Genomic DNA, 24,954 nt, shown 5'->3' with positions numbered 1-24,954 from the left:
ATGATATTGACAAAATGTTAAGATTCTCGAAACGTAAAATAAAAAATATATTGAATATTAAATCAATTATATACTTCATTTGCGTATCTTATCTATATTTTATTTTTTATTTAATTATAATCCCTCTCATTTTAATAGCGCTGCTATCTCATTCTATTCTGAATTGATAACATCGCATGTGATACGATGATGGTAATAAAATAAAAAAATACACAGAATAATAATTTCATTTCATATCTCGTGAGTTCTGAAAAGAAAAAAAATCGCATTGAAGAGCGAAGCAAGATGATCGAGAGAAAGATCAATCGAGAAAAATAAAAAATGGAATAGGGGAAGTAATAGAGAGAGACAGAACTATGATGTGAGAGGTAGGACATGGTAGAGGGCATTAAAGGGTGGAACATCTAGCGTTGGAGGGACAAACGAGTGAGATTTAGTTGGTGGGGAGAATCGGATAGCGAGTGGAAAGTCTGACCCGCTCACAGTCTCGTTGATCCAGCTACGGGTAGTACGTACCGTGACGTGACAATGGCGGTAGTCGTGATTGCGAAACGGTACGTTATTGTGATCAGCTGATCAACTAGACTCGAAGGAAAGGGTTAAATCGAAAAAAAGAATACGTGATAAATCATAAGATAAAGGTTCGAGAGAGAAACGACATATTATAGTTGTTCGAGATAATTAAGAAAGAAAAAAAAAGATGATAATTGCATTTTCGGCGATGTCATTGTATTTGTGATTCGCTCTGTCTGTAGGGCACCGGTGCTCTTTTGTGTTGTGTATATAGTGCATTTTTGCGGGTGTGTTGTGTGCACGTATGCGTGGAATTCGCGAAAAGCGTTAGATAAATGTGTCTTAACCATGCCTGCTGTGCGGAAGTATAGAAGGGATACCAGTGAAGTGAGCTGCTGTCTCAAGTATGTGATCTTTGGATTTAACGTTATGTTTTGGGTGAGTACAATATATGTGCATTTTTATCTATTTTATTTTAGCTTGATGTTGGCAAAATGTATCAGCTTCGAATTTGTTGGATTTTGTTATGATTTTATCAAATCATTGGTAGGATAATTGAAATTTGTTTATTTTAACAAAGAACAAAAAAAAGGATAAATTTTTTACATTGTGTTTTGACAAATAAAACTGAAGATATGATTAATGATTAATGATTAATGATTAACCTATCACTGATGATATATATATTTTATATATATATATATACTTAATACTTTATTTATTTTTTTTATTCCTTAATTACATGATAAATAATATCAGTTGTTGAATTAATTTTTTGCTTTTACATTTACATTTATTAATAATTTACAAAAATAATAATAAAAAATTTAAATAAATGCATGCAGTTTCAGGATATACATACATATATGTATGAGAAAATATTTAAATTAAAATACTCGTTCAATTATACATATATAAATGAAAAAAAATTATAAATACTGTATAGCAATGAATTATTCTTATGAATATCGTGAAAAATCTGCAATGCAGTTCATGTACACTCCAGTTGCTCCAATTTCAAAAACAATTCAGGATATCTATTTATAACTTCTATAATTATAATTTTTATGCCATATACATAGTAATATACAAACTGAATATTCATAACTATATATATACACTTTTTAAAACGTACAAATCACACAAATTTTTATATTTCAAAATTAATTGAAATGTAAAAATTAAACAAATTAAATTCCAAATATAATATTTTATAAATATAAATTTAAATATTTCAAATATTTTAAATTCCTTAAATATATATTAATTTTCATACTCCTCATGCAGCTCAGCAATACATGGTATTTTAATTATTAGATTAAGTTTAAGAATTAGTTTTTTTAAAGTGTACAAAGATAATTCAATTTTAATGACAAAGAATACAACCATATGTTCGCATAATAGTATAAAGAGGATAAAATAAGTTTTATTTTTTTCACTATATTGTGAATTAAGTAGAGTTAAATTGATATTTAAATATCCTAGTGATTTATTGAAAGATTCTCGACGAAGATAGTATATTCACTTTTCATTGGGAAACAGTTGAACGTCCTTCAACTCGGCGAACAGATGTTCGGTAATGAACTGTTTCTCTTTCGTGACTGATTATGCTCATCGAGTTTGTTCACAATGCTATTTTTTTCAAACACTCGTTCGTTAATTGATAATAAGATAATATTTATAAATCTGTAATCTCTTTGTCGTATTTTAATTAATGTACATAGAATATACATATAATAATATAAATATTATATGTGCTAGTGAAAATTGTGTATGAACATTTTATATATACATATCAGAGAATTATATTTATTCATTGCGACATTAATTACCCGAATAATGTGCACTGTGAAAAGTTGATACGCTAAAGAGGAAATTTTGGAAAATTTAGTAACAATATTATATTGTAAATTTTTGTAAATATTTCATAGAGAAAAAATAGAATATATTTCTAATTTTTGAATGGTAAAAAGAAATTTTAATAAAAATTGTTTAAATATTAAAAATTTGTCGAATAAAATTTAAAAAAAAAGTTCCAAATGATTTGAATAATAATTTTGAAAATAAAAATTTTTTTCAAGCTCTCAGAATTCATTAAAATTCACGAATATTTCATTGTTAATAAATTATTTGATTTTTATCTTTATGTAAACTTTTGTACATATTTAAAATGATGGACAGATTCAATTAAATTTTTGCTTAGATAAAAATTTTTTTAAACTTCCAGAAATTATATTTATTATAAAATTTTATTATTAATATATGATCGAACATATAAATTATTTGATTTTGAATAAATTTTTGCTCATTTTGATTAACTATTATAATATATGCCTTATACTGTTTTTCACGAAAATGTCAATTGTTTCCTGTCTTTATTACTTCCTTTCTGTAACTCCTTATTCTTATTGTCTCCTCGTTGCTAAGACTGTGTTTGAGGAATCTCATTACAAAACTTGCCTGTAAAACCGGTTTCTAACCAGTGCAACCGGCCACTATGGCATGGGTTTGCTTTTCTCGAAGTAAGTGTGACTTCTTCGATTCCCTTGCACGGTAAGTAAACTTTCGACGTTGTAAAAACTTCCATGAATACATAATTACTTCTTAACAATGAAATAAACGTGTCTTTACTTTCTACAATTCGTGATTTATTTAAAAAAATGAAGAAAAAATGAAAAGTTAAATTTTTTTCTATCCCTCAGAATCTTTCACGAAAGTTAATAAAGAACAAATAAAATTATCTATTGGAATATGATGGAAGATATTGATAATAAGGTGCATATTATAATAGGAAAAAAAGTAGAAAAAGAATTCTTTATTCCAAATAAAAGGCCAATTACCATCGATCAATTTAAAAATTTAAAAATTGGAAAAGAAATATCAAAATATTTAAATTAAATTATTATTTAAATTAATATATTTTTAACATAAAATTTAAATATTTATCTATTTAAATCATTGCAATAATTTTTTTATTTTTAACATGAAAAATATTTTCTGAAAAGAGTATTTTGTGAAACAATGTAGTTTATCCATTTTTATTATAGAAAGTAATAAAAAAATAATGATTTTATATAAAATTTTATATTAAAGCATCAAAATTACCAATATTAAAAATATTAAATTTTTATACTATGAAAAATTAAAAACAGACAAGTGAAATAACAATTTATCATCGAAAGTCCATATTATAATGTTTAATAAATGTTTGTTTGATTAAAAAACAAACAAAGACTTTGATTAAAATTCATATATTTTTTTTAATTATTCGTCCAGAGAAAAGAATAATTAATATAAAAAATTAAAAAATATCTTCAAATTATTAAAAAATGTTTAAGTTCACGTTCATTAAATGAATCATTTATTCTAATTATCTTTATATTTATCACAATTATCTTTTCTCAATTTAATGAACTTATCTATAAATTAATAATATAAATGTTAAGTTTTGACAATTCTCTAATTTTGGATAATCAAATTTGTCAGAAATGTTAAATAAAGATCAAGAGATTAAGGAATCTATATAAGATGTCTGAGTTCAAAAGTCTAAATCTCCTTACCAAATCTTGTCTGACTACTTGTATTTACAAGTAGAATGACTTTACGATTCATCGATGCTAAACAATTTTTCTTATGTGCTTCATATCGTTCATCGTTCTAATTGAATACATAGCAAATATCCATAAGAATAAGCAATTCTATTTAGAATCCATTATATATCTTGTTAAGACTTAGACAATTATCTGTAATCGAGAATTCAGAAACAGAAAAGTATAAAGCTATTATTTATAAGTTCATTACGCCCCTTAACTTTCTATGGACTCCTTCTATTGGTTCTTGTTGAGTTTCTTATATTATCTTTTTAAATCCTTTTGAAAGAATGTTCTTATTTTTCCTGATAAACCATTTAAACGTTCGAGTTGACAACTATATAAGGAAGAAGAGATTTTCAAGAGTCTAAAACAATGAATTTAGACCATTTATTGTCTGAACCAAAATTTTATTTTTGAAAGAAGGAATTTTTATTTTTTTCTGATAAATCTTTTAGACATTCGATTTTGATAAATAAATAAAGATTTCAATAAGCAATGCAGAATTTTTTCAGATTTTTTGAGAGCCTAAAACAATGAAAAAAATAATTATACACTATTCAGATTGAAATAAATTTTAATATATTTGTTCACAAAGGAAGGAAAGAAATTAAGAATAAGAAATATTGGATGAAAGTATTAGCTAGAAATAAAATGAGTTTCTCTATTTGTTTAGTGATTGCAATAGTATAAAATGCAAGAAACATGTTAATATATGTTTATAAGAAATTTCGATTAAAAAAATCAATCTTCTAAATTGAAAATAATATCCAAGGCATTATAACGAACCGTGTCGTCGATTCGCTTTCTAATCATTACGTAACGAGTATTACAGCTGTTGTAACAATATTATAGTTATTTGGTACTTAGATCATAAAAAAAAACAGTTAATTAATTTGTTGTGTTTAACATCAATTTTATTAATTATTAATTACAAAACAATTGACATTTAATTATCGTTTTCTTTATAGAAAAAAGTATAAATAATATTTGTACTCAATAGCTATAAAAAAAATAGATAAAAATAAAATAATCAATGAAGAGAAATCAATGAATGTTCTTGAAATATAAATTAATTTTATATCTTATTTATATTTACTTTCATGAAATTTCAAAGCATCCTTAGTGATTCAACAATTCATTTTTTGTACAATATAATTTGTTCAAAAATATTTGCATATAATCTCTTAATTATGATTATTTGAATAAATAAATAATAATGTATCGTAAAATTGCATACTTACTAATAATAAATTGATAGTCATCGATCGAATTAAATTATGACAATTTATTAATTTATACATAAATTATATCTACGATATAAAATTTTTTTTTTTAATAAAATTTTATTTGTCGTTGCATTTAAAACTTACATAAATTGGACAGATAAAATTCAATTTCCTTTAAAGTAACAAATTCAAGGAAGAAAAAAAATAGTTAGGCTTAGCAAACAATAGAATCGTAGGAAAGGAAATTAATCGCTATGATTTCCAATTATAAAGATATATCCTAACGATTACTGAATCGTATAATACAAGAGACAATTTCAAATTGTTTCATCAGAATAAATCTTTATCGATTCTAATTTTTCCATTTGTTTCGATTCGAAACAGCATGCAGGTTCTTATGCACAAAACGGGTTCGACGACCTTTTGTCATGAGTCACACGGACGAATAAGTACAGCATGCGTGCGTGAAACCCTATCTTCCGGCCACCGGAAAATGTTATGAACAACGTTATTACTGTATCCTCTCTGCCTACTACATTTTAAATGCATTTCCGACCAAGTGAACCTTTTTGTTCTGATTATGCAGTTTAATACGATACTTTGACATTTAAACCCATCTTACAAAACACTAAATCTCATATAATACGCGTATCGAATCGTGTTATTCTAATTAACTTGATATAGGATCTTCTACATGGATTAAAAGATATGAATGTTATCAAAGTAATACGTGCTAATGCTATATCTATAGTACAGCGGATTATTCGTGATTTCTGAGATTTAATTGGATTTTGAGATAATTTACTCTTCTCTTTGTATATATAAATGATTCCCTGTGATCGATTTTTTAAAAAAATCGTACAAAATTGTTACTCTTTATTATTATTTGATATTTTTGAAATTGAAAACTCGTATAATTAATATACTTACTTTGTGATTATTTTTTGTACATAAGATTAATTTCTCATATCAGTCCGGATAATACAATTAATAAGACGCTTAAAATGATTGATTGAGAATTATTTTTAAGTTTTTATTACTTAGTACAATATCTAATTTGACCGACCTTTTATTACGCAAGCATGCTTTGTGTAAGTAGGTCAGGTATGGAGGGCTGGATGATGCGCTCGGACGCATAAAGAGGGTAAGTGCACTTATGCTGTTCTTGCATCCGTGTCCTCAATTGTTAATGTACCAAATCTTATTCTGTATTGAATAAGATTCGTATTCGTACATTTATGTCAACAATAAATATCATATTTTGAACCAGAGATATAATCACACAGTGATAAATAACAATAACAATTCTAATAAATATCGTCAAAGAACAATACATGCGAATTAATATGCAAATTCAATTCGATGCAAAACAATGTTATTTTTTATCGCGATACTCCATTTCTCTTTATTTTCTTTCAATCTAAAAATTATTACCTTTCAATGAATTCAAAAATTTTATTTTTCACCTTAAAAAAAAAAAATCTACTATCTATTCAAATTTGTTTGTTTTATAAAATAAATATAATATATATATATGTACGTAATAAAATATTTTTACAAAATATTTTTACAAAATGAACAGAGAACTGTTCGCATCTCGAAAATAATTAACAGGGAGAATAAAATGAGCCTCGTGTTGAAAATATCAAAATTTCGAGAAAAAAGGGATCTCGCAATAAAAATTTTCTACGGGTTCATAAAAATTTCTCTCTAAATTTTCGCGCGCGTCACAATCTGCCGTGTTTGAAAATCCACACATTCGCAATGTTCATTTACCTTTTCTTTTTTTTTTTTTTTTTTCTTTTCGTGTGGAATAATACCGTACGAAATTATATTCGAGTTCAACGATTCGTTTTAATTTTTTAAAAGCTGTTGGGGAGCCAGGTTTGTGCCAGTGGATAGCTACTGTTTCAGGTGGGTATATTGCGTTTGATCGAGCGTAGTTGTCCCCATGCACGTTAGCTGCGCCCTTTTACGCAGATTTCATTTCCCTCCGTTTATCATTCCCGCGTTTCACCCTACGCTCATTATGACCCCTCGTTGAAAGTAAAGTCGTTCCTGTTGGGGTGAAACTTTCAAGCACACTGAACACAGTGGCCACTGTTGTGTCAACACAAGATCGATGTCGAGGTAAAATATCTTTTGAAAGTACTTAAAGGTATTATTTTTAATCGTGCTTCGTACGTACCTGAGTACTATGTATATCTTTATTTCCATAATTGTTAATTTTTCAAATTGTGAAAAATTTTCGATGATTTTTTGATCTTGCCTTTAATAAGTAAATTTTTATTACAACTATAAAAAAATTTATATTTGGTGGTATGTTATACATGTACGTATATGTTTGAATGAATCAATCCAAAAAATATATTGATATATCATTAAAAGCAAAAAAATGAGAATAATCAAACTGAATTTATAAAATTGAAATAAAGTAATGATTGAAGAAAAATAAATTTCGTTCGAAAGTTTATTTTTTAAAAATAAGTATGATTACTTAGTTATTTACTTTATATCTCTGTTGTTAATTGTTCTCTAATTATTAAGTACTTTTTTATTTTGTTTTTAAATCTTCTTTTTTATTTTCATAAATTCATTATAATTATCATAAGTTACAATACTTTTAAAGTTTTTTTATTCAAGTTATATGAAATTTAATAATATGTTTCGATTTAAATCATGGATACCGAACTTGTGAATCACGATACATTTGCATTTTTTTTTCATCAATTCATATTTCAGATAATTGAGAATTTCCTCGTTTATTTAACCGTAATATGCATATGCATGCATACCTATACTAATATATAGGATTCACAAGAATTTTATAACAGATATTGCATCGAGAATTTATCTTAATTCTGAATCGTGAATGCAGATCAGAGAGAGTTCAGATTGTTGAACATTGCAAAGCTTCGTTAACTCGGATTGTTAGGTTTCATCCTTGGCCTAATTGCATACCAAGTAGGACGGTGGTGAATTTGTATCGATATTCAGCTTCGATGAGAAGAAATGTCCCCTGTATATATTAAAGAATCTTTGTTTTATAATTGTATATCAATTTTATAAATCATTGTGATCAGACTATGCAATCTATAACATAATTGGGAATACAAATAATTTAAAGAAAAATATTTCTATACTGTATTTTGAATCATCATGATTGAATTTTTCTGTGATCATCAATCTATGGAACTCGTGAGAATTTTATAAAATGGAAAAGAAATCTCGTTGCAAGGATAGGATATAAAGCTTTATGAAATGAAATAATAACGAAAGATTCAAATCAAAATTGCAATCATGTAAATCTTAATTGGGATTCTCTATCATTCGTGATTCCCCTTTATCTATCTGGCTCAATAAAGATGATTTATAACGATGTACCAAGATACGCCTACTTCTCTATAAGTCAATTTGTTTAATTCTCACTTTATATCATCCGCAAAGGTTGCCATTAATATATGTCTTATGTTGAGATAAAATTTATTTGCTTTTTTATGCTGTAAAAGAATTTAGATATGTATTAAATGATTAATAATTAATGTAATAGTATTTATTATATAATTTATTATATATATTATTATTATAATTTATATAATTTATTATATTATAGATTATAAAAATGAATGATATAAGATATTATAAAATATTTTTCCATTTATATATTCTTTCTAAAAATTGTTATTCAATTGATTATTCTTTTCAACATTCAATATTCATTTATTATTAACACCATTGGAAAAATATTTATACAATATTTAGTAAATCATTGTATGCAGCATTATAAAAATTTTAATATAATAAAATATAATAACAAAATATAATAAAATATAATGCTATATTAAAAATAATTATTACAGTATATAGGAAAATTTATTTTATTTACATATAATACATTTTTTACAAGGTTTTAGGAATAACCTTAAATTATTATATAAAAACTATAAAATATAAAAAAAAAATATAAAAATAGATTCAAACGAACGCCTTTTGTATAAGTTTCAAAACTTGTAAAATAATTATTGCTATCTTCTTTTTATATGGTAATATAATTTAATTAGAATGCATTATATGTAAATTTTTTAATTGAATTTTTCATAATTATTTTAATTTTTTAATAGTACAACTTTGTTTTTAATTTTTAACTTATGAAAATTTTTGTTTCATTTTGATTTTTTTATAAAACATTAATAAATCATATGACATATATATGTATATATATATTCAATATGTGTATATATATTCAAACAATTAACAATTTTATATTTCTTTGCTATATAAAAATAAAATTTACCATGATAAATTTTCTTTTTTAAATATACATATTTACATATATACATATGCCTTTACATATGCCTTTTTATTCCTATATACAAGATATTTTACAATGAAATCGCAATTAACATAATTAAAATTAATCGTATAATAACAAAATTTAAAAATTTCTGATTATATCATTACTAATGTCGCGTATAAAGATTAACATTTGGAAAAATTTTAGGCGAATATAAAAATATAATCCTTAAATAGAGATTTCATTGTTCGAAATCATAATAAAAGATGTCTGTGACCTGATTTCCTCGTATATCAGAAGTAGAGGCGATGAATGTCATTTTTTCTGCGTAGCTCTGCTTGCTCGTTATTACTCTTTTCACATAGTCAGACGTGTCAGCTATTCAGTATGTGAAAAATAATTACTAGGAATCTAGTGAATCCGTAAAAATGACATCATTTGTAACAATTCTGCGCTGCCAATTTTTCTTTTACGTGTATTCAACTCTCATGAATCTTAAAGCTTAACCGATGTATTACATATATTATTACAATATTATTATTCTTCTAGTTTTCTAATATTCAATATTTATATTCATTAAATATAATCTCTGTAATTCTTTTTTTTTTTTTTTTTTTTAGATCTAATCCAATTTAACATTAGAACTATCTTAAAAGATATTTGAATATTTTACATATGAATGATTGTAATTATATTAATGTGATAGAAATAAATATGTTAATTATGTTTTTATGAAATACAATATTATTATTTTATCAAAAAACATTTTAATGTTTTGCATTGTAAAAACGACAAATTTGGAATCCGTCATTTTGACAGGTTTGATAGTTCTAAAGTTAATTGAAGATAGTGCATACATAGTTTATAAAATTGGTCTAATGCAATTGGTCAAATCACAGAAGTTATAGAATATCAATATATATGGAATACTATACGAAACTATATATACGAAACTTTTTTTCTAAAAATACTTTATAATTCTTTTTTATATTACGTGGACGATATTCATTCGCAATTTGCAATATCAAACCTTTCTTTTGTTATACGAATTATTTCGAGAGGGAAGTGGGCACTTATATTGTTATGCCTATACAGGATGTCCCAGTAATCATAGTACAATCAGGAAGAGAATGAGAAAATGTAGAGTAAAATTTATTTAAAAGCGAAAAGTTGCGTTGCTTAAAGCGAATGGAATTTTCTAAAAACAATTCTTATTTAAGATTTTCAATTTAAAAAGTAATCTTTTATAAAAGTAATCCCTGATTTAAAAAATTTACTAGAAATAAGAAAATTTAAAAAAGGATAATTATAATTGGTATTTTGTAATGTTCTTTTATAAAATTCCAAGTAAAGTGTATAGTTTTCTCAGATGCTGAAAAAAAAAAATTAATTTATTAGTCACTAAAAAGAAAAAAAAAGAAAATATATAAATTAATTCAAGAATTAGTAAGTTAATTAAGATTCATTCAGAATTTTCTGATTCAATTTGAAAAACTAAATAAAAACATAAACTGTATGTGTAATGTAAATATTATATATATAAAATATAATTGATCATTAATGGAATTCATCCATATATTTATAGTAATTTTAATTTTTTCAATTACTCAATCACATTATTTGCATTTACATAATTTTCTTTTTGTAACTCTTTTAGTCTCGTTATTAAAAAAAAAACAACAATGATTCGACTTCTTTACTCATACTCATATTCATAATATTAAATTAAAAATAAAATTAAGCTGAACAGTTAATTTAATGCAATATATCGTCTCCATTTAACTTTGTATATTATATATAATATATACTTACAAAATATTCTTCCCCGTAATACGCATCTGAAATGGAATATTTCAGAATTTCTACCTCCAAACATGGCTTCCTTGTGCTGTTATTAATTATTTTAAGCAATTCCCACATAGCATCAATATCAATTCGATATCTTCGTAAACGTTGTCGTAATTGATTCGGTATATCTATATTTGTACCGAGTTCGGGTTTAAATTTATAACCTTTCGCGCAAGCTTCACAATCGCATGAAATATCGAAGAAATTTTTCAACATGATGCTTCGAGGCATAGAATTGGACTCCAACGCGACGTATTTGGACATGAAGTTAAAGGTAATCTGCAAAATGGAAAGAAAGATTCGTTCGAGTAATGAATAAAAAATTTAATTCAAAATTTAATGGAGAAAGAAAAAGAAAAAAATCAAAATTCATTACCAGCTCGCCTGGATATATATCTTTAGCCGCTCGCAGAACGAGCACATTGTTTTTATGCACGGTATATATTGTATTCCCGGAACAGGAATGGCGAACCAGGTTAAGCAAGAAATACAAATTTTGTACTAGGGCGATATATCTTTCGAAAATTGGTATAAAATCCTGTAAAGAATTTTTTTTTTATCAAAATGATGGTTTTTACAATATATTTTAAGATCATGGAGAAATTTGAAATTACTATATTAGAATATTGAAAATCACGTATAATTTTCAATTCCATCTTCCAAAATTTTAATTATAATTATCTGTTAAAATGTTTGACTAAAAGTGTTATTATTATATTATTGTTCCATTCTAAAATAAAATAAGGAAAAGAAGAATTTAAAGAAAACTTGTGATTAATGAAAATATGCATCTGACTTAAATCTATAAAATTATAAAATTTTAGTACTTTGAAACAAATATAATGCACAAATTAATATATACTTACCATACGTGCATATACGTCGTAAATATAGCACAAACGACAGAGTAATTTAGTTAGACTTAAAATATCGTTACTTCCTTGCATAAAATTACTATGATTTCGAAGCAGCATAGCTATTTTGGCCGAATAAAATAAATTATCTTCGGTCCTATTGTCATCCTTCTTCATAGGAATACTCAAATTAAGAATACATCTTAAATTGTTTTCCTTCATTTCTTTCAGATTATAAACCTTCCTCTCCATTTCTTTCCAAAAACAATACAATATAAAAATATAAACAAATAAAAATTTGTCATTAATTAATTAAAATTAATCAATATATAAACAATTCAATTATAAACAACTTGGTATACGTACAAATGTATAAAATAAAATTGAAAAAAAAAGAAATGAAATTTTACAAGCAAATTTACGTACAAATGTATAAAATAAAATTGAAAAAAAAAGAAATGAAATTTTACAAGCAATATAAATAAACAAATGAAAAATAAATAATATATAAATCACGTTATTTTTTAATCTATCTTAATATAATTACTAAATCACCTTCATTCATATTTTCCAGTTCTTTGTGATACTCGATAGCTTCTTTCAATCTCACGCCGTTTTCAGTAATTTTCAGGAGCAATTTAAGCACGAACGAAGACTTATTATCTAAATTTCCATACCGGCAATAGATTTGATGATAGTCCTGATATGCCTTACTGCGACATTCTTTCGAACAATATAAGGCATGGTAACAATAATCGCATGGAATCAACGCTCTGCAGTATTTGAAACAATAATGGCACATGTTACTCGTAGGATCATCGTCCCAATCATCTTTGTGAAGATGGGTAATTTGCGACTTGTCGACTAGAATAATGTCTTTCATCTTGATCGGTTTTACCGCCACAAAGTATCGTCCATTGTGAATCAAATCGATCGCATTGCTCAAACCTAACTGATATGTGTGATGATTATTTGAGAGTTGTGGTATATTCTCAAAGTGGCATCTATCGCGCATTTTTTGCGGCTCGAAACAAGCGGCTTCCTTTAATATATCAATCCTCTTTCTTTGCAACATATCCGTTAACGTTCTGCTGACAGAAATTTCTATCGCTCTGTCAATATCTAACAAACTTTCCTCGTACATCTGAAGACTTTCCAAAGCTTCGGCTCGAATGAAGTACAAAATGGCGGATTGTGCACTGAATGGAAGACTCTGTTGCAAACCTTGTGTACAGATATCGACTGTTTCGCTATACTTTCCTTCCACCATTTTGATTTCTCCTTGCACTTTTAAAATAAAACACGAATATCATTATTATTTTTTATTCCATTAATTTTTGAATAATTTATTATGTTTTATATTAACTGTTTGTTTCAATAAGGGTAGAATAATCGATATGGCAACAATGACATTATACAATGAAAATAAAAATTTGAAAAGTTTTTTGAAAATTTTATGAATTTTAATGTTAATAAGTTTATAATAGATAACGATTGTTTCGAAATATTTAAATAAAAAAAATATCTTATATACTTAATGTAGAAAAAAAATGTAAATATATAAAAAATATAATATAAATTTTATTAAACTTACCCATAAGATCCATTAATTGACTTTTCCCACATTTTTGTTTCTTAGATACTACAGGAGGATCAATAAAAAAATCGGTCATATATTCATGTAACTTATCTCCATTCGCTTCATTATTAAGCATATAAAAAAACGAGGTATGAAAATCCATCACGTTGGTCATCATATTTAACTTCATATATATTAATTTTATAAAATAATATAATTTTATAATAATTTTATATATATAATTTTAAATTACAGTTATATTTGATTTTCTGTATTAAGCGAAGTGTTTCGACGTTCAAATCGTGTCGAAGAATGATTCTCCTTTTCAATTGTTACGTAAAGACAGTAAATTCAAAATTTGTTTTGCCTCTCTCTTCGTCGATAATCTTATGTTTATATACGGTGAAGGCTGAGAACGTTATAAATACGTTCTCACTGTTTTCACTGTAGTAGTCGTCGATCGCGACGAAAGTAAAGTATATTTGAAATTCGATTTGCAAATTTATTAAGATATATTTATAGACATACAAATATAATATTTATGTCATAAATTTATTTTTTTGTATCTTGTATCTCATAATATTAAATTACAAATATTAAATTACGCGTTAAATATCAAAAATATGAGATAATTATATTCATAAAACAGTTGCCTTAATCGAATTTAATGTTTTTGAAATATGTTATCGAGGACAACATTTTAAACAACTTTTTTCTATAGTTAGTTCCTATAGTTATGTGTAACGTATGCTAATCAGCCTTAGTTTTCGAATCCTATACAAATTTATGGTATTAATAAGTTAATAATAATTAATTTATGATGTAATAGGAGATGTTAATGTATTCGTGGGATCCCTTGAAATAGTTGATTTTAGAAATCAAAATAAACAAAAAAGTAAATATATAAAAATATTGGTTTTATAGGTTAATAACTTTTATAAGTTTATAACTTAATTTATTAAGTTATAAGTGATTTATAGGTTTGCATTAGAAGAAGTAAACGATTCTCTCTCTCTCTCTCTCTCTCTCTCTCTCTCTCTCTGTCTCTCTCTCTCTGTCTCTATCGTATTCCATTTTTTATAATAAAATTGTTAGTTTGAGATATCTTATAATATATATAATATAGCTATCTGTATGTATAAAAAATTATTTTAAAAAATTCGATATTTCAATTTATCGTCGAATACAATAAATTGTATTGAAATCATTAGTTATTAAATATTTTACCTTTTCTTATAACGTGATTATATAGCTACAATAAAAAATATATTATCATGTATTCATAGTTTCTCGATATGTCTATTACTATGTTAAAAATATTATTGAAGATAATCTTGCTACAGATGATAATGAAATACAAAAATAAAATATTATTTCTTGAAAATTTTCATCAAAACAAATCATTTTTATAAGATATCTATAACCATATCAAAGAAACTGATTATATAATTTTTAAATAATAGAGAAGAAATAATAAGAAAAATGAATCATATATTATCTTATTAAAACATACGAATGATTATTATATTTTTTTATCTATAGAATAATAAAAAATTAACTATTTATTAATTAATAAATTAATTTATAAAGTCACTTTACGGAATTATTTTTTTAAAGATATCTAAAATTTGAGTTTACTTTGCAACATTACAAAATTAATCTTTAAATGATAAATATACTTGAATATATCAAATTTAAATTATAATAAATAATATAAGTAATAATAAATAAATAATAAAACTCAACCAATACAATAAAACTCGACCAATTGCTTTATTAATCCTAATATAATCTAGTTTTTTAATTTAATTTAAAGGCAAATGAAAGTTGCAAAGTATTTAATTCAATTTTCTATTTTTAAGAAATCGATCGATATCGATATCAAATCAAAATAACCAAGTTTCGAGATTTCATAGCATATTTTAAGTTAATAATAGCAATATTAAAAAAAAAAATAAAATAAAATAAAATAAAAATAATTACTGGACTTTTCTCAGAGAAATATCTTATTTTCTTCGTTCTTGCTGTTCGACGGTATAGTGAAATTAGTCTGCATCAATAATTGTTCTCTCTCGTTCCGGATTTCGATTAGGAACGCTCGGCCGACTCTTCCCATCGAGATCCTCCCCCAGCGTGTTCCGATGTTCCGGAAATTATTTTATCCTTCCTACGTTCCTATTTTATCCTCCTTTATCAGTCAATGATGTCTGTCCTCTTTTCTCCTTTTTAGATTTAAAAATTTCAATATACAAAATTTCTCTCAAAATATATGTATAAGGTTATCGAGCATATATAATCCTTGTAATCAAAATAAATCGGAAATAAAAAATGTTCTTTTTATTGTATATAAACGTCTTTCTGAATAATAAATCTATCTGACTAATAAATCATCCTTGTCTTAGTCCTTAGTAAGCATTTTCCTTGTCTTATGTGACCTGTAAAATTTATTACTCTAACTTTTAATCTTCTTTAGAAGATTTAAAAATGCACGAGACTATCTAATAAATTTGCAATTGAAATTTATATAACATAGTTATCAATTGTTAGCCAAAATTGTTTGTACTTACATCAAATAATACGAGCAATTATATTTTTTGTGAAATTCCTCGAAAAGTCAAGACGTTAATTTATATAATATGTACAGTTTAATGATGTGACCAAAGTGTTGTGTATAAAATAAAAAATATATATATTTAAAAAAATAAGTATTCTTATAGAAAATAGAAATTCGATTGTATATGCTATACTTTCGTTTTATTATTTTCAATTCACTCAGGGTTTTAAAAAAATTTAGAAAATCACGGATGGAAAAGATAAATATTCTTTTATTTTATTTTATACATTTATATTACAATATAACTCTAAATTATATCAATATTAAAAATCACTCGTTAACACTTTAATTTTGTTTATATATCTTATTTATCGTGTTCAAAAGTGGATATTTTTCACCATACAAACCCTTGAAGTCGTCGTTCTCGATACCCCATAGCATTACACCAGCGAAACCCTTAGACTTAGCATAATTCATCTTCTCTTCGACAGATCTGAAATCGTAAATATTTTCTATATTGCCTGTTTCTTCATTTCTACTAATTAATTTTACAATTTATATTGTAAAATAAATGCTTACGTGACATCATCATATCCAACCCATTGGTTACCTTGATAAGCATAAGGTACGCGTTGTTTAGAATCCCGTTTCACAGTCCATCCTGATTTAATGTATTGACAGATTTCAGTATAACTAAGTATACCACTTTCTCGCGTGTAAGGACCAGCGACTCCAGCACCCAGGATTGGAGCACCTGGTTCGTTGTCCGTCAAATTCGACAAGGTGAACGATTTACCATGGGCTGGAATACCTAGAATGATCTTGTCAACTGGCGCCCCTTGCGTGAGCCAATATTTGACGCACCAATCCTGAAATGAATTCCATGTTTACAAATTTAATCAGCAATATTTTAATATCGATTATAAATAAATCTATTTTTCAAAAATGAATATATTTTTTTATTGTACTTTACTTTAATATACTGAATTGAAATCTTTAGTTCATTACACAATTGTTCAAATATTTAAAAAGTTTATCAGCTGGATGTAAATGATGTTGGACCATGGATGATTAATATAATTGGTTTAAAAATCCATAGAATCTGTTTCTACTCCAAGAGAAATTAAATATCTTGTATGTATAGTCATGTCATCAAACATATTTAATTTCTTTTTCTGAAATCGATCTTCCAAAGATATCTCAACATGTGTATATATATGTTTAATAGCAATGTTAATAACTCAAGATTTAATCTTAAAAATTGAGGAATATCGAACAACAATGCCTAATATCATATCTATGATATTATATATTTCATATCTATATCATCTATTTATATATCTATATCATATCTATTTCATATTCTATATATATATATATTTCATATCTATGAAATTTGAAAACTTAAGATTTGAGATTAAACTATTCATAACCTTTTAACTTCTTAAACTTTATACTTATTCTTTAACCTTAAAGTCTAAAGCTTTATACGCTTTAGACTTACTATATAATTATTATTTATATAATTATTATATTATAATACTATATAATTAACACATTTCAAAAGACTATCATTCTCATCAACTTCATCATCAAATGTTTAAATCATTCGATCTCCAAAGGAATATATCTAAAATTTGAATTTCCAAAATATTCGAAAATTAAAACGTAATTATTCGTTTTAATTATTAGAACTTACCACATTAGAGTCAAGTCGAATATTGGTATCTTTGCCCGAGGGGTAAAGGCCAGAGTGAAGTAGCGCGGCATTCTCCCATGTTCCGTGCAAATCGTACGTCATTAGACTAATGTAATCGACGTATTTTACCAGTTCCGGAATAAGGTAGGATTGAGAGGCCGAATATTCAGGAGCGGTAACCGTCACGCTCAGGTTGAAATTATTTTTGTCGAACTCTTGCCTCAATTCCTTCAGCAAGGTGATGTAATTCTCTCTGTCGGCAACTACGCCTCCACGTTGATTTGGAAATGACCAGTCCAAGTCCAGACCGTCGAAATTGTACATTTTTAGGAATGAAGCCATATTTTTGACGAATTTTGCACGGACAGTAGGATTTCCGGCAACCTGGGAATACTTGAACGATCCCTCGTTCCAACCGCCCATACCCACCAAGACAGTAATGTTTGGATTCAATTCACGAAGCTTAGTGAATTTTCCAAAACCATTTTTGCCGCTTGGAAGGTCGTTCCAAGAGTCTAATACGTGAACGCTACCATCAATATTAATACCGATGAACGTGTACACTATATGGGTGCACAGTTTTGGATCTATGTCGGTGGGATTGAATTCACCGATTCCGGGACGATAAGTGGACCAGCTGCCATAGTAACAGATGATCTTGTCTGAATAATGGAAAAAGATTGTCAATGTGATTATTTATTATTTTTATTTTTTTATTATTATTATTTTTTATTTGTTCATTATTTACGTCGAATGGAACGCGAAAGATTTTTAATCGAGAAGATGGAATGCAAAAATTGTATTTTTTTTAAATAAAATTCTACTTGTTGAAGTTTTATATATTTTTACAGTGCACCAAAGTTTTTGCACCAGAGATTCAATCGTAAAATTATTTAAAGTATTCGTTACTTGCAAGAGAATTGAATAAATTATAAGTTAAATCGGTTTATTATTTTTATTTGGTAATTATAATTATTTGATGCTCACTATCGGCAACGATGTTTGTGACGGCGTACGCCAGGAAAGTGATCAAGAATCCTGCTCTCAATATCTGAAAATAAACAAATTTTTAAGAATTATTAATTAATTTAAATTTAAAAAAAAGAATGTTTTAAAAATTCAGAGAAATTCATTTTTTGAAATAGCAAAAGAGACTTTTTTACTATTTTGTTTTTAAATAATTTTAATATAAAAATCAGATTATGAATTGGAATTTTATCTATGAAAAATTGAATTTATTTTAAATAATTAAATGAATGTTAATGATACAAAAGTAATATAAAATAAAATAAAAATAAAAGATAGAAGCATTACCTGTCTCATCTTCAATGTTAATATTTCAATTACTCCGATTGTTACAAACTTAACAAGCTTTTGATTCGAATCTTTATATACTAAATCGATGTTTTTCAAATATGATTAATCTGTTATCTAAACTATATCATTATTGCAATATTTTTCTATCATGTATATAATTATCAAATAAAAATTTATCTATTATCTATTACTAGAATCGTCTTGATATATTTATCTTGATATATTTATATATATTTATAAATATGACGTATTCAATCATTTTTAATCGGACATTGAAATATGAAGGATGTGAAGATTTTAAAAATAAAAATAAAATATTACATATATTCATAACATTCTTCTCCCTCCCCCCCCTCTTTTCTATAAAATAAAATTCATAAAATGATAACTTTGCAATGGTGCGAAGTAAAGCAAAACTTTAAATTTTAACAAAATTTTCCAATTTTTGCTCTGTTACTATTCTATTGTAAAAAAAAAAAAAATATTCAAATAAAATTTCATAACAAAATATGAAAAAATTGCGAAATTTTCGAATATCGATTTCGCTCCCTCAAAGGGCGGGAATATTTCGCTAAAAAATAAATTACTTCATGTATAACTCACTATATTCAATATGTGCAAACTATTTTCTCTAAAATCAGAATTTTTTGAGTTAGATGATTTTTTTTATATACGAATATCTTTATCATTGCAACTTCCCAATATATTAGTTACAATTTGTACTTAATTATATAAATTATTTTGCAAAAATTCATATATTATTTCACTTTGCAAAAATCCGTACTTTACACTGTGCCGAGCATAAAGTTCAGGAAACAGTTAGCCGATTAAACAACGGTTCTTTGCAGTTTGCGTGCTCTGAAAAGAATACCGAACGAATGAGGAATGAATTTAGCATTAATTTTCTTTACCACAATATCAGATAATATCTAGATTCTTGTTGCTAAGAAAGGAATTTCTTATGGAAGTGCGATGAACGGGAAAAATAAATGTAATTATGTGAATTTCAAATGGAAGAAATCATGTGTGGGAAATGAAGCGTGGAACCTGAATGCTGTATTGTTGCAACTGAACAAAAAAACATTATAATTAATGGTTAAAAAAATTTTTTTTTATGAGAGAGCTCGAGAAAGAAAAACGAACAATTTACTAGACGTGATGAAAGATGAAAAGGAATGAGTTATGAGAAAAACTCGTGTTCGTTTTGCATAGTGACTAACTCGTGATCAAGGTTTATTCGTTTATATCAATTGGTGATAATAGTACTGTCAAAGCGATAAGTAATTGTGAATGTCGATATGAAACAGATTCGTGGACGTGTTTATTATTTCATTCTAGTTTTCAATTGTTCATATTTCTGTGAAACGAATCGAAACCTCAAACAAGATGGCGATTTCAATATCATTGAAATATTGAAGCTTTATAGATTTATGGAATAAAAACAGACAATTGGAAATCATATTTCTTGATAAATAAATAAGGTATAATAAATGTAGGATATAGAATGAATAACTTATATTTAAAAAAAAATAGTAGATACTATGTTATACTATATTATATTAGAACTTAGAATTTCTGTCAATTCTCAATCACGATTAGTTGAAAAAAATTTCAAAGTAAAATTAACCAGAAGAATCAATTGTCGAATTTTTTGATCGATAAAACATTTTCAAAATTTTAATACAGTCGAAACATATTTCATGGAAATTGAATTTATCAAGGATCGATTAATTTGTAAATTAATTGATTTAATTGAAAGAGGCTAATGTAACTAGATATTGAGAAATACTAAACACGAAATATGACACGACAAACATTATTTTCATTGATTTCTATGAGCTTGAAATGTATTGTTAATACTTCAATGATGGGGAAATCGAGCTCCATGTATTTTGTTAATTTTCGCGAACAATTATCGAGTTGATTTTCAACAGTATTTGAACGATATATGCTAAACGATATTTCTCTTGGATTTAATTTTATTTTGTGGTTAAATATATAGAATCGTTGTTTCATCGATTGTGTTTTTAAGGAATATTTACATAAATTGTTACAAAATAATATTTCTGATGTAAAATAAAAAAAACTTATTTCCTTTTTCGATATTTATTTTGATTTCTTTTTTATATTCCATCAAATTCTATCTTCTTACGATAAATACTTTCACTAAGAGAAAAATTTCATTTTGTAAATGAAATTCGAAAAATTTTCTTACAAATGGTGAAGGATCTAGATTCTTAAAAATTTTTATTACTTTTCAAATACTAAGGATCAATAATTCTTTTTAATATATGTTATTAATTAATTAATTATAATATGCAGATGTATAAAAAATGGATAAAAATATCATTGTGTTATAATATTATATTTATTGTTTGTTGTTAAAAATGTGCTTGAATTTTTTATAAATACCATAGATTCGAACAAAATGGAAGGAAATCACGTTAGAAGAGTAGAAAGACTAAGAAAGCACGATTCAAACGTAATGACTCAACATCCGCCAATTTGATTTCCATTGACGTCCTTATTTTTTTATGAATACAATTAGTATCTACGAATATCTATCAACTCATTCTCTCATTCGAAAAGAAATATTCAGATTTGAAAGAAGATTCATACGCTCAACCAAAATGCATGCAATTTATTTTATCGAATATAATCAAATATTTTTATATAAATCTTTTAAATTAACTTATAAAAATGCGAGGTACTATGAAACAAATTGACATTCATCCTTATATCAAATTGACTTCAAATCAATTAAAAATGAAGGATAATTAATTTGATTCGTTGCACAATGTGAAAGAAATTTTAGTAAATTTTAAAGAGTGAAGAGACAGCTGACGATAAGCAGTTTTGAAAAGTGAAAGGAAGGATGGAATAAGTGTGCAAAGTCTCAAGGAGAATCCTTCAAAGGGGACTAAGGGGCCATTGTCCTATGTATATTAGGTTGGTGTATATGAAATGTCGTTTCATCGGAGTTTGAACTTGAAGCTAAACGTCATCCTACAGTTAATTTTGTTCTGCAGTCGATCGATATTAACTTCGTTAAAGAATTTTATTAAGATTTAACGAATAAAAATATCAGAATAATCAGAATATTTCAACAAATAGAAAAAAATGTCTCATTTTTAATAAAATTTTGTAAGAACATAATGCATTATAAATATTTATGCATGACAATTTTTTTTTTTTAGCAGAATATCACTTTAAGAAAATGAAATCAATATTCAAAGTTTTTCGTTCTGAATATATTTTGATACGATATACTTAAATTGTAAAATATTTAGTTTTTAGTGCTCTATCATATGAAATTACTCTATACTCAATCCATTATAGTCCATGTACATACAAATTTCCAATAAAATCAAAATTTTCGAATAAAATAAAATTTTTTGTATTTTGCAATACTTTTGTTATCACTATATTATATTACACATAGTTATTTATAGAATAACTTGTACAATTTTATAATTTGCAATTTATTAAATTTAATACGCGAAATTTTACCCGTTTATCGTTAAAAGTTTTCTAATAATTTCGCGAATGTGATACGTTATTCCCTTACGTAGATCGTTCCTCGAGAGTTAATTCATCAAGTATCGTTGATTCCTTCTGCGCTAACAACCTTCTAATAGCAGCTCGCCGCAGAGAAGATTGTAAGTACGTGAGGTGCAACGCGATGCTTAAGATATTTCTTTTCAAATGCACTTCATGCCTCTCTTGGCATCTCATCGAAGGATCTTTACCGTTTCGCGTTTAAATTAGGAATGCATTTAACGATTGCATTTCGCGTATATGGAAAGGGGCGAATATCAAATATTTATCTCAATCTTCTCGTGTTCGATATGTCTTCTCGTGAAAGATTTATATCGTTGCTCGTTGATAATGATTAATGTCAATGCTAATTGGAGAAAGCGGCGTCGTTGCGATTATTACAAAAGTAATTTGTATTTATTGTAATGCATTGATCGTTATTAAATATTATAGAAAATTTCATATTTTCTAAATCACTGTTAGTATATAGATAGAATAGAGATGATATGTTAGTTTTTATTAGATATTATAGAAAATTTCATATCTCTAAATTAATGATAGTGGATAAGAAAAAGATGATATATTGATATATTGGCTTTCATTATATATTGTAGAAAATATTATATCTCTAAATTACTGATGAATGGATAGAAGAAGATAATGTATTGTTTTTTATTAAAAATTATTTTGTTATAAAAAAATCAAATATCGTAGATAATTTTATATTTCTGAATCACTGACAGTAGATAGAAAGGAACGATGTAATGTTATAAGAGAATATCCTTTTATATAAATTACACTATAGATAGTATAAAAGATCATTATCGAAAGTGGTTTGAACATGATATATACGTGCAGCATAAACATTAGAGTATCAATGATCTAAAATTACGTCACTGTAATAAAACGCCTCTTTAGTTTAATTTAATTCATTTTTTCCTAAGTATATCCGACGTATCCAATACAATAAGTGAATGATACATATTATAAGGATGTATCATGCTAATGTAAACATCTACGTCATACTTTTTTTTTTAAACAAGTTTTTTTTTATTTCAAGATATAATAAAATATCGAGGATCAAGGACTGCATCATATGGAAAAAATCCATAAAATTTTCCATTATATCTTCTTCTTTTTGCTTACAAAATTTTATAAGATCTGAAGATAAATTTTTTGTTTTAAATTTAATAAAATGACACGATATCTTCGTAATATATATATATATATATATTTTTTTTTTCGTATAAATTTTTCTTACAACTTGTATAAAAATAAGAATGAATTGATAGAATAGAAATTACGTGAATATTAATCGTTCAATAACTAAAGTAGAGAAACGAAACTCACGTGAGATTATATAATAGATTAAAATTGTACAAAGATACAAATACATTGGGGTTTCGTGTGTGCTTTTCAGAGGCATGAAATTCACATGATGCATCATTCCGCGTGACAATTTTAATCGCTGAAAATCTATGGTGTATCAGAACTGATGTCCAGTTCTGTTGAAACCGTGTATTCTATTGATTTTTCAGGTACCGCTAACCGATCGATATTTATACCATGTTGTCGGACATTCTTCGACATGTATCAAATACGAAATCTTTTTTGTGAAAGGAACTTACGTCACACTTCGTGCGAAATTGTATTCTTAAAATTCTTAAGACTCTTTTCTTTTCTTTTTGAAATAAACTAAGAATTCATATCAAAAATCTTTTAAAGTTTATATGTTTTATCGATAAATTTAATTTTTCTTTAAGTAAAATATTCATTTAATATAATTACAGACATTATCGTATAAATGCTGCAAGTATAAATGGCAAAATCAAATCATGAAATTGTAATGGATCTCATGAATGAAATTGAACAAGAGTTGTGTTCAAAATCAAATTCATTAGATAATACTAATCAATATAAAATAAAAAAGAATAGAATTT

At 25.8% G+C, this 24,954-nt stretch overlaps 3 protein-coding genes across 6 annotated transcripts in view; 1 reads left to right on the top strand and 2 right to left on the bottom strand.

The window, feature by feature from the left end:
- Positions 1-528: 528 nt before the first annotated feature.
- The window catches only part of LOC122716551 (tetraspanin-5), a 50,296-nt gene continuing 25,870 nt past the window's right edge, over positions 529-24,954 (top strand). For both annotated transcript variants that reach the window (XM_043939745.1, XM_043939744.1), the window contains exon 1: positions 529-951. In XM_043939745.1, the coding sequence (XP_043795680.1) occupies positions 862-951 (90 nt within the window). In that variant the 5' untranslated portion in view covers positions 529-861. The remainder of the gene's footprint in view (positions 952-24,954) is intronic.
- On the bottom strand, positions 10,390-16,494 carry LOC122716549 (SET and MYND domain-containing protein 4-like). 3 transcript variants are annotated; one of them, XM_043939741.1, is made up of 7 exons: positions 15,891-16,494; positions 13,923-13,970; positions 12,884-13,615; positions 12,341-12,582; positions 11,851-12,012; positions 11,439-11,753; positions 10,390-10,998 (listed from the first exon to the last, which is right to left on the bottom strand). In XM_043939741.1, exons 2-7 carry the CDS (start codon positions 13,933-13,935, stop codon positions 10,960-10,962), a joined length of 1,503 nt encoding a protein of 500 aa, XP_043795676.1. In that variant the 5' UTR covers positions 13,936-13,970; positions 15,891-16,494; the 3' UTR covers positions 10,390-10,959. The 3 variants fall into 3 exon arrangements, with proteins under 3 accessions (XP_043795676.1, XP_043795675.1, XP_043795674.1); XM_043939740.1 differs by lacking the exon at positions 15,891-16,494 and having other exon boundaries at positions 13,923-14,055; XM_043939739.1 differs by lacking the exons at positions 10,390-10,998; positions 15,891-16,494 and having other exon boundaries at positions 11,418-11,753; positions 13,923-14,097.
- Positions 16,713-19,566, bottom strand: LOC122716550 (chitinase-3-like protein 1). Its single transcript, XM_043939743.1, has 5 exons — positions 19,475-19,566; positions 19,148-19,211; positions 18,161-18,822; positions 17,041-17,330; positions 16,713-16,954 (listed from the first exon to the last, which is right to left on the bottom strand). Exons 1-5 carry the CDS (start codon positions 19,481-19,483, stop codon positions 16,807-16,809), a joined length of 1,173 nt encoding a protein of 390 aa, XP_043795678.1. The 5' UTR covers positions 19,484-19,566; the 3' UTR covers positions 16,713-16,806.

This window comes from Apis laboriosa, unplaced genomic scaffold, assembly GCF_014066325.1.
Source record: "Apis laboriosa isolate Shangri-la unplaced genomic scaffold, ASM1406632v1 scaffold47_cov149, whole genome shotgun sequence".
Taxonomy (NCBI): Eukaryota; Metazoa; Arthropoda; class Insecta; order Hymenoptera; family Apidae; genus Apis; species Apis laboriosa.
Note: the sequence above shows the minus strand (reverse complement) of the source record. Positions and strands in the feature narration are given on the sequence as shown.